The sequence below is a fragment of the Salminus brasiliensis genome, chromosome 9 (genome assembly GCF_030463535.1).
Source record: "Salminus brasiliensis chromosome 9, fSalBra1.hap2, whole genome shotgun sequence".
Lineage (NCBI taxonomy): Eukaryota > Metazoa > Chordata > Actinopteri > Characiformes > Bryconidae > Salminus > Salminus brasiliensis.
Genome location: NC_132886.1, coordinates 10,006,768 through 10,017,592, shown reverse-complemented (window position 1 = coordinate 10,017,592; position 10,825 = coordinate 10,006,768). Strand labels below are relative to the sequence as shown.

Sequence of the window (10,825 nt, the reverse complement as noted above, 5' to 3'; positions counted from 1 at the left end):
ATATATAATAATATATATATAATAATAATATATATGATAATATATATATATTATTTATATATATAAATATATAGTGATCATCACTAAAAAGAGATTTAGAAAGTGATCAACAGCTGGAAATCTGTTACTTTTCTCATTTAGTATCTTTAAAATGTTGTGTCTTTGATTTTGCATAGTCTTATAACAGCCCATGCAGCGCTTCCTGTGGAAGGACTGCAGCTGCAGCAGTTACCCACTGTGTTTATTTAGGCCACCACCTTTTCTTTTCTTTTTCTGGTGCAACTACATCTACAGCTGATCACATGTTTGAGTTAAACATGTCAACCATTTCATTAAAGCCTCTGTTTTGTCAGTAAAGACAGATCTGTTTTTTTATTGTTCAATAAATCCGTTCAGGTCAATGTATTAAAATACCAAATCTTTTCAAATCTCTTCAGATTTATGCGGATAAATAATGTAAAAACATGCAGTGTTGATCTGAGATCTTGACATCTATGTGTAAACACAAACTGCGGGAAATTACTAGATTGAATGTTTGTCCTCAACCATGGGTGGGATTTGTAACATGCTGGCCAAAATGTACTAACCGTCCTCATGGCTTCTCTGTTTAAGGCATTATCAGTATAGAAGTCACCAATATAAAGGATGTTATCACTGATCATTTATAGATTTCAGGTAAGAAGGAGTGTGCTGTGGTGGTTGATGTGGCGCAACAGATAACACCACTACCTGCCTGTGAGCTGCCACACGATGCGGAAGCCTGGGGTTCAATTCCCGGTTCAGGTCACTATGCTGCGCTACACAAATAAGAGTCCTTGGGCAAGACTCCTAACACTACATTGGCCCACCTCTGTAATACGAGTAACCTTATAAGTTGCTCTGGATAAGAGCATCAGCTAAATGCCACAAATGCTGGGGTGGATGACAAACTGTTAAGCAGGTTTTCAAATAAAGTGCGTGGGCCGTATCCTCTGATGGACCATTAGAAGTGCCTTTAGTTAATGAGAGTGCTGCTGTACCTAACACCCACACTGGTGGAGCTGCACCAACAGCTCAGTGCAAACAGTCTGCTAAAATCAGCACATCCTCTTCTGTAGGCTGACAAAGGCCCTGAAATGGCTTAGTAGTGTCCTGGAGGATCCTTTGGAAGTTCTTCAAGTTAAAACTGTGGAGGAAACTCTGAGTTGAGGAAACCTTCTTTCGCTTTTTAACTTGAAGAACTTCCAAAGGGTCCTCCAGGACACTACTTTGCACCATAAGGAGTACACCCAAAGCCATTTCAGGGCCTTTTCTATTGACTTCCAACTTCCAAAAGTTCCTCAAGGAAGTGGGGGAATGTCCAATAACAAACTAAAGGCAGCAAGAAATGTTGAGGAGATATCTAGAACTTCAGATCCTTGAGGACAGGAGATAACACAGCACTTTCAGCCGGAGCGAGTTTGAAGTTTTTGTTTTCTGAGGTTGAGTGTTGATCCTGGAGGGGACAGGGAACCGACTTCTTGATACCAGTTGCTGGCAGTAAGCTCTGGCTGTGGTGGTGGTGGAGACCTCAGACTTTACACACTTAACATAACATATTTCAATCAGTGCGATGCTCATTACCTTTTTCTAATTTTGCAAAAATTGATAAGATCAGCTGATAAACATGCTTTCAACATGGCTCCTCTTCAGAAAATGACACTGTATCCAGGGCTGCCAACACATTTTTAATGACCCTCGTCCCCTTCCACTGCAAAAGTTCCCTAGAATCACTGCTCCGGATCACAAGAATTATACACACAGTCTGACTAGACCAGCAACATCAGCCTTTTCTTTCCAAGAACACCATAAAAGTCTGCTTTTATAAAACATGAGTTGCTTTGTTTGGCAAAAGTGAGGCTCAAGGTGTCATTTTCTGCTGATGATACACAGTGCTGGGGTCTCTAGGACCCCAAACGATGGGAGACATAAAGCCACTGCACTGAGAGGGATGGCGAGAGGAAGAAAGGAGAGAGGGACGAGGCAAACACCTCCTGCTCGTTCATCACGTTTAATCAGATAGAGAACAGCTACACCAGGCAACAAGCTCATAACTAACCATTAAGGGAATTATTCAATCATTGATTTAAATAGTGAAGGAATGTCAGGAAGCTGCATTACAAGCATATGAAAGACTAAACAAATGAAATGTGATTATTATGGATAAATTATGGATAAATTTGGTAAACGCTACAAAATAAAAGTCCCCACAGGATTTCTGCACCCCTTTCCCATTTGTTAAGAGCGATCAGCCGAAGACTAAAAGTCTAAAACTGATTCATTTCTATCCCAAAAGCTTCAAAAAAAGGTCAAACTGTAAATGAGTTAGTCATTAGTTCCCAGCTTAGTTACCTGGGCACTTGGCAGAGCACTGGTTAATCCGTTGGTGTGAACCCAATAACTACTACACTGTGAGACAACCTATAGAGGAGTGTTAGCTTTCAGATGGAAAAATGAAAATGAAGAAAATCTGATCAGAACAGAACAGAAAAACATGACTACAGATGAAATGGCTTTGATTTTTACAAAAGTGCACTGAGCGATCAGACTGTATGATATTGTTGAGGACACGCTTTCAGCTATCATTACACATAGATTTAACTGTGTGGGATTTTGTCCAGGGTTTGAATCCGCATGATGCTGGACGTCCAGAAGAGCATCACTGCACTCTTACAAATAAAGGTGCTTTAAAGGCTTTAATGCCATGAAAAAAAGAAAAAAAGTGCTTCTTCTATTCATCTCACACCTTCACTTTTCAGAGTGTGGTCTTGATTGATTAGATGTTGTGATGCACAGTAAGACACCAAGGAGAAAAAAAATACTTCTAGTATAGTGATGTTTAAATGTGACATTGGGCCGGTTGCAGCTTATCAAATGGTATACTTTCGTCATGTTGCCCACTCTTACAGAAACACAGTGATTATTTACTGAACCCATGTAAATCCTATTCTTCCATCAAGAAGATGATTTTCAAAGGCATTTACATTACATTTAGTAGTGTAAAACTGGCCTGCTGTGGACATAATTTCCCTAGCTGTCAGTAAAGAGGGCATCTTGACAGCAGTGGGCATCAGGAAGATATAGGTATAGGGCCACATGCTGACTACAATGGATTTGGCATATATTTTAAAACATATGTACATATATATTGTATACATATGTAAGTATCATATACTGTATACATACTGATTTGGATCTTACACATTACCCTGAGTGGTAGGTAAATACATATATGTAGTAAATATCAATTATAGTACATATATGTAATATATCTAGGATACATATCTTTGCTGTCATACAAACCTTGTATCTCCATTTTTAGATTTTTCTAATATATATTTTTTACATTTTACACAACTTTACTCCCAATTATAGCATATAGCATAGCATAACACTAAAGTAATGCGGGGACAGAGAGAGAGCGAGACATCTGCCGAATGTGCTCTCTCAGGCTCTGACATTAAAACCAGCAGATTTGAATTGGATCGAACCAGCGATCGTCATAGTGTCATAGTGGCAGTGCCTTAGTCCACTGCACTATTCTGAGAGTTGGAATAAAATATATTTACATTGACTTCCATTAAATACTAGGAAGGGTTTTTTGTTTCTGCTTCTCCTGTAAAGTTGCAACTTTGGAGATGCGAGATCACATATTGTTACATATACAGTATGTGTTACAGATATATGTCTACACGTATATGTTCATATATGACTGAAATATATGTCTAATATTAGAAAATGGCCAATTTTAGAATAATTTGGCATGCAAATGTCATATATTCCAATATAGCTGTGTGTTTGTTCCTGTGGGGTAGAAGAGTGTTTCAGTGGTTTGAGCACAATGACCCTACTTGCTTTTAAGTGAAGTGCATAAACTGAAACCAGCTTAGGTTTGAGTCAACAGAAACCCCAGCTGGTTTCTGAGCAGGCCAGCGTAGAGGGTCCAAGGCAAGGTGGTAGTTTAGGAGAATTTATCTGGGGCCATATTCATAAGGCCTCTCAGAGCAGCAGCGCTGATCTAGGACCTGAGTACTTCCTTATTTAACATGAACTTACCATGAGGAACAGGTCCTAGATCAGCACTCCTACCCATACGAATACAGACCCTGGTTTCTTCATTCTGTCTTCATACTTTAGTGCACGCTTTGCTCATCATGAATCATGACTGCTCTTAAATGCGGTCATAAATTAGCTGCTGGTGTGTCTGCGACTCTGCGGCCTTTTCCCGCGATGGGCCGGTCTCTCTCTTCCCACAGAGTGACCCCATCACACGCACAGATCTGTTTAGGGTTCTGGAACAGGCCTGCTGAACGAGCGATGATGCCACAAGCGAGCCTAAACAGAGAGAGAGAAGACAGAGAGACATTGATACTTTACTACTCACTATATGGACAAAAGTATAGGGACACATGTTCATTCATTGTTTCTTACAGAATGAAGGGTATTAAAAAAAAGTTAGTAAAAAAAGGAGTAACTGTCTCTACTGTCCAGGGAAGGCTTTCTATTGCTTTATTGAGTATTATTGTGAGGACCTGATTGCACGCAGTGACAATGTCAGTGTTAGTCAGGTCAGGATATTGGATGATCACCACCCCACCTCATCCACAACCCTCTAACTCATCTCAAAAGTACTGGATGGAGCAAAATCATTCCAGAGAGCATGGTCCCACTGCTTTATACCCCTCTAGCCCATGCCTGGCATTAGGCATGGTGCCAATAGATTCATGTTTATCTGCTTCAAAGAGTCCTGTTTTATTGGCAGAACTTCTCTGCAGGGACTAGACAGGCTGTGTGTATGCATTTGCACATCTGTGTCAGCAAAGGGTGTAACCTAAAGTAGCTGAATGCATTCATTAGTGCATATTAAGTAAGTATCCTAGATGTCCTGTACCTTTAAAAAAAAAAAAAAAGAAATGTAATGGATCTTTAAGCGATGCCATAGAAGAACCACGTATGTTAATAGGTAGTTTAATTATGTTAAACTATACTGTATGTTGATTATTATTAATTATGCACGGTTATGTTTAACAACTAAATTAAAGCACACTGGACCTCATTCACCAACTTTTGTTGAGACTATTTTTTTCTTAAACCCACTTAAGCATTCTTTTTTTTCCCTTATTTGGGATTTGTTCAGTTTACGAGGACAGCGGGATCCATCACTATAAGAGCAGAGCTGTAAACTTCTTTCACTTTCAAAATGCACCATCAATCTGATGTAGACTTCTTATTAGGACTTCTCCCAATATAGATATTGAAGATATTGATGAATGAGGCCAAATGTGACTATATATGATTATTTTGTTAATTGCAGCAGATGTACTATTTCCCTCATATACTGCGGACCTCAGCATGTAGCATAAAGCAGGGGTGTCCACTCCTGTCTGCCAAGGTCCGGTGTGGCTGCAGGTTTTGGCACACCTGATTCCACTTGTTTATTTAGTTGTAGAGTCTTCAAACAACTGATCACATGTGCTTCTGCTCGGCTGAAATGAAAGCCTGCAGCCTCAAAGGCTCTTTACGCTCTAGACTGGACATCCCTGACGTCTGTCCCGTTCTTATCTAGAGTAACAAACAGAAGTGCCCTTCCACAGCACCACATACCACAGAAAAGAAAAGAGGGTGATGGCATAGAGGAACTTTGGGTCGCTAAAAATGTTCCTTTGGAATTCTTTAGAAAGCCATGTTGTTAAAGGAGAGTCACCATTTTTAGGTGGACGATATATATATGTTTATCTCAGGGGTCACACTTGTCCTCACCTCTGTCCCGAGTTTCCTGTTTGTCTGGACATAGGATGAGTTCCTCTCCCCAGGTCATCTTCCCCAGAATCTACCACCAGTGATCGACCAATCACATCCCACACCTTTAGAAAAAAACAAAACAAACAAACATGTGGATAAACAACATGTGAGACACTGAAGGGAACACTGCAGTTCACCTCAAAGATTTATACACAGTCTCTTCTGTATTGTCCTATACACTAACACACACCGCACATCCGAGCTGATCTCATCATTTACGCTGGTCTACAGACGAAAGCAGGAAATAGCCTGTAATTTCGGCATAAAAGGGGTCATGATTGGAGGAAGTGGGGGAGATATGAGTTATATAATGGCCAATTACACAGATATGACAGGCTCAATTAGGATGGAACGGTTATCAGTTTTAGTTGCATATCATATTAGTAGTAATGGCAATCATAAGCATGCTTTTGAAATGATAATTTATATATTGATTCTGAAGAAGGTGCCTGATGACCCCACTTTTAAAATTATTTATTGTGTTGCTCTTATGTGAGTTTCTAGTAGAGGTGCACTGGCCAGGGTTTACTGGACAAATGACACATTTTGCCCAAATACTACAAAAAATGTGTGTGTGTGTGTGTGTGTGTGTGTGTGTGTGTGTGTGTGTGTGTGTGTGTGTGTGTGTGTGTGTAATGTTAAATCACTATAGCTCTTCTAGACCACTTCACTCGGTGAAGGTAAGCTTACTGCAAACTCACAGCATCACTCAGCTCAGCTCAGCTGGGGAAAGATCCTTTCCATTGCTGACACAGATGTGCAAATGCACACACACAGCTTGCCTTGTCCTCATAGAGAAGTACTGTCAATAAAATAGGACAGTCTAAAGCAGATAATCATGAACCTATTGGCACCATGCCTAGTGCATAGAGGGGTATAAAGCCCCCCGGTATTGAACTGTGTTTTATGGAATAATGGATGGTGCTCCATCCAATACTTTTGAGATGAGTTGAGGAGTTGGTGATGAAGTAGGGTGGTGATCATCCAACATCCTGACCCCACTTGCACTCGGCACTGACTCAAATACTCAGAGTAATGCTCCAAAGTCTAGAAGAAAGCCTTCATATAAAGCGTAATACTGTTATTATATAAATGATATGTAGATTAGAGTCTGTGTTATAAAAACAGAAATGGTTAAATAAACTATATTAGTATATTTTAACAAATGATCACCTGATTTGGTGCAATGATCACCTTGGTCACTGATATCAGGTTTTGAAATCTTTCATGTCATCCCTGCTGTATCTAGTCTTAAAGCAGCTCTGTATTTAGCTGACAGTATGAGCTGAAACTACTGAATGTCTGTCATTTCCCTATAATAAATAATATAAACTGCCAGTTATGCATCTATAATGATATCTGAATAACGTGAACATGTGGAAGTCATCAGCTGACCAATAATACAGTATAAAGAAAGAAGGACGAGTGAGTGACCTTTAGCTGGGAGTCTTCCAGTCTGAATGTGGCTCTGCCGTCTGATCCGGCCAGGACGTTCCCCAGGTCACCCACATGCTGCTCCACAAACACAAATCAACACATTTCAGTCTACTCCCCCAATGGAAAATATAATAAATAGAGGCAGAAATGTACACCTGTACACAGCTATAGTCATCAATATCAAAAGCCTGCAGTAATTAGATCATTTTAATGTAAATGACTATTAACTATTTATTCTTAAGTAGGATTTTTTTAAATAAATTAATTACTATTATTAATTTAAAAAGGCTAAAATTATTAATATTATTAATTATAAAAGTCTCTCACTGCAGTCTCAATGTAATGCAGTCTCAATGTAAATTAAATGTAAAATAATTTCATACACTAATATACAGTGGGGGAAAAAAGTATTTAGTCAGTCACCAATTGTGCAAGTTCTCCCACTTTAAAAGATGAGAGAGGCCTGTAATTGACCTCATAGGTAGACCTCAACTATGAGAGACAAAATGAGAAAAAAATTCTGAAAATCACATTGTCTGATTTTTAAAAAAATTATTTGCAAATAATGGTGGAAAATAAGTATTTGGTCAATAACAAAAGTCTCAATACTTTGTTATATATCCTTTGTTGGCAATGAGGTCAAACGTTTTCTGTAAGTCTTCACAAGGTTGGCACACACCGTTGCTGGTATGTTGGCCCATTCCTCCATGCAGATCTCCTCTAGAGCAGTGATGTTTTGGGGCTGTCAGCGGGCAACACAGACTTTAAACTCCCTCCAAAGGTTTTCTATGGGGTTGAGATCTGGAGACTGGCTAGGCCACTCCAGGCCCTTGAAATGCTTGTTACGAAGACACTCCTTTGTTGCCCTGGCAGTGTGCTTGGGATCAGTGTCATGCTGAAAGACCCAGCCACGTTTCATCTTCAATGCCCTTACTGATGGAAGGAGGTTTGCACTCAAAATCTCACAATACATGGCCCCATTCATTCTTTCATGTACACAGACCAGTCGTCCTAGTCCCTTTGCAGAGAAACAGCCCCAAAGCATGATGTTGCCACCCCCATGCTTCACAGTTGGTATGGTGTTCTTTGGATTCAACTCAGCATTCACTCTCCTCCAAACACAACGTGTTTGTGACTTTCAGAGTTGTGTTTGTACCAAACAGTTCTACTGGTTTCATCTGACCATAAGACATTCTCCCAATACTCTTCCAGAACATCCAAATGCTCTCTAGCAAACTTCAGACGTGCCCGGATATGTACTGGCTTAAGCAGGGGAACACGTCTGGCACTGCAAGATCTGAGTCCCTGTCGGCGTAGTGTGTTACTGACGGTAGCCTTTGTAACGTTGGTCCCAGCTTTCTGCAGGTCATTCACTAGGTCCCCCCGTGTGGTTCTGGGATTTTTGCTCACCGTTCTTGTGATCATTTTGACCCCCCGGGCTGAGATCTTGCGTGGAGCCCCTGATGGAGGGAGATTAGCAGTGGTCTAGTAGGTCTCCCATTTTCTGATTACTGCTCCCACAGTAGATTTCTTCACACCAAGCTGCTTGCCTATTGCAGATTCAGTCTTCCCAGCCTGGTGCAGGTCTACAATTTTGTTTCTGGTGTCCTTTAAAGAAGTTACAGGTCTGTGACATCCAGAAATCTTGCTTGTTTGTAGGTGACCAAATACTTATTTTCCACCATTATTTGCAAATAAATTCTTTAAAAATCAGACAATGTGATTTTCAGAATTTTTTTCCTCATTTTGTCTCTCATAGTTGAGGTCTACCTATGATGTCAATTACAGGCCTCTCTCTTTTTTTAAGTGGGTGAACTTGCACAATTGGTGACTGACTAAATACTTTTTTTCCCCACTGTAGTTACATTTAAACAAGCAATGCAACACTAACACCCTGCACCTCTAGAGGTTGGATAAGTGTCATGTATTTGTCTATGAAAATGTGTTTAGTCATGAGGTGCTATAAATGTGCCTGAATGTGCGAAGCTACCTCAGTGAACTCATGACATTAGCAAACTGCACTGCATTTAGTTCTGCACAGTGATGCTAAAATTGCACTGAGTCAAAAGTAACTGTACCCTCTCTGTGTCCGCTGGGCCTCCGTGTTGTTTCCCAAAGGGGTTATAGTGCTCTCCACAGCTGAAGATGAAACAGCTCATTTGATTATCCTCACATTCAGACACATACAAATATTAAGCCATTACAAATCAAGCGCAGACGTAAGTCTCGTTTAATTATGTGCTAAAGTCCACTGAGAAAATCTGCTAAATGTCCTCAGTCGTGAGTGATCCACCAGAGGGCATGTTTAAATTCACGACTTCGCAGAACACAGCTGTGTCAGATTCCCCATCTCGTAACACCACACCATAACACCACACCATCAACTACAAAAACATCCACTCGTTTTCCATAACTTGAAGAGCAGTTCCACCAATTTTCCTCAACTTCTGCATAATTAAGCTTAAGTTTTAAACTGACTGTCTATATACTAATCTTAATAGTGTGGGTTTGGGATGTTAGTACACAAAATAATAATATACTAATTTTATCAGAAGTGAGTAGCTCCTCTCTTTTACACTGCATACTCAAACAACAACCGGTTTTAAACATGCACTGACACCTTAATCTACAATACGTATCTATACTAGTTAGTATTCTAATTAATAATCAATAAATAATTGGAAACATGGGTTTCTTTCTCCTGTAAAGTTGCCATTAACAATATGTATTGCTGATTGTGGAATACTGGTAAATTGTTGGTAAATTTTGGGTGCTAATTTGACCTGGATGCTATTTTTTTTGGACAAAACCCTCTCAGATAATTTTTAAAACATGAAACAGCGATATTTTTCCAAATGTTATTAACGAATTAAGCAAAGGCATCAAATAATCAAAGTAACAATGACAATTCATAAAACAAACAGCACCCACTAATCCAATTAAAAATCAATTTAATAATTATTATTATTTTTATAATTATTAAAATTTTTAATTACACAAAACTGAATATATGACACAGATCCAAAAATCTCACTTTCATTAGATCTCTGCACTGTCTGTTCACTGGAGTTATTAATGAACTGTTTTAAATGAGCCACTTCTCATATTCAAATTCTATTTTCAAGCCAAAAGCAGAGGCTACAGTACCTCAAGCAGTCCTTTGTGAGATCGCCGAGTTCATGTACATGCAGTCCGTGAGCTCCGGGGTCCAGCCCATCAATCGCCCCATCAATTAAACAGCGATCCTCTGATAGCTGCAGGAAACGGACCACACCCTGCACCCGCCCTGCCCCACTCAGCATCGCCACAGCAGCACCCAGGTCTGACACACACACACACACACACACACACACACACACACACACACACACACATACACACACATACACACATACACACACATACACACACATACACACACATACACACACATACAGTGAGCTTGATACCCCATGCTTAAAAAGAATAATCTTAGATGCCAAACATGTCTTGTCTGATCAGCTTAGTTTGGGGGAAGTGGAAAACCATGTCAACCATATTGGTTGATTCTGAAGCCTCAGACTGCAGC

General features: G+C 39.8%; 1 protein-coding gene across 1 annotated transcript in view; it reads right to left on the bottom strand.

The window, feature by feature from the left end:
- Positions 1-2,015: 2,015 nt before the first annotated feature.
- ccs (copper chaperone for superoxide dismutase) overlaps positions 2,016-10,825 on the bottom strand; it is an 11,193-nt gene continuing 2,383 nt past the window's right edge. Inside the window, exons 4-8 of the mRNA XM_072687359.1 lie at positions 10,405-10,579; positions 9,336-9,396; positions 7,255-7,332; positions 5,779-5,882; positions 2,016-4,353 (exon numbers count right to left, since the gene is read on the bottom strand). Of these exons, the coding sequence (XP_072543460.1) occupies positions 4,200-4,353; positions 5,779-5,882; positions 7,255-7,332; positions 9,336-9,396; positions 10,405-10,579 (572 nt within the window). The 3' untranslated portion in view covers positions 2,016-4,199. The remainder of the gene's footprint in view (positions 4,354-5,778; positions 5,883-7,254; positions 7,333-9,335; positions 9,397-10,404; positions 10,580-10,825) is intronic.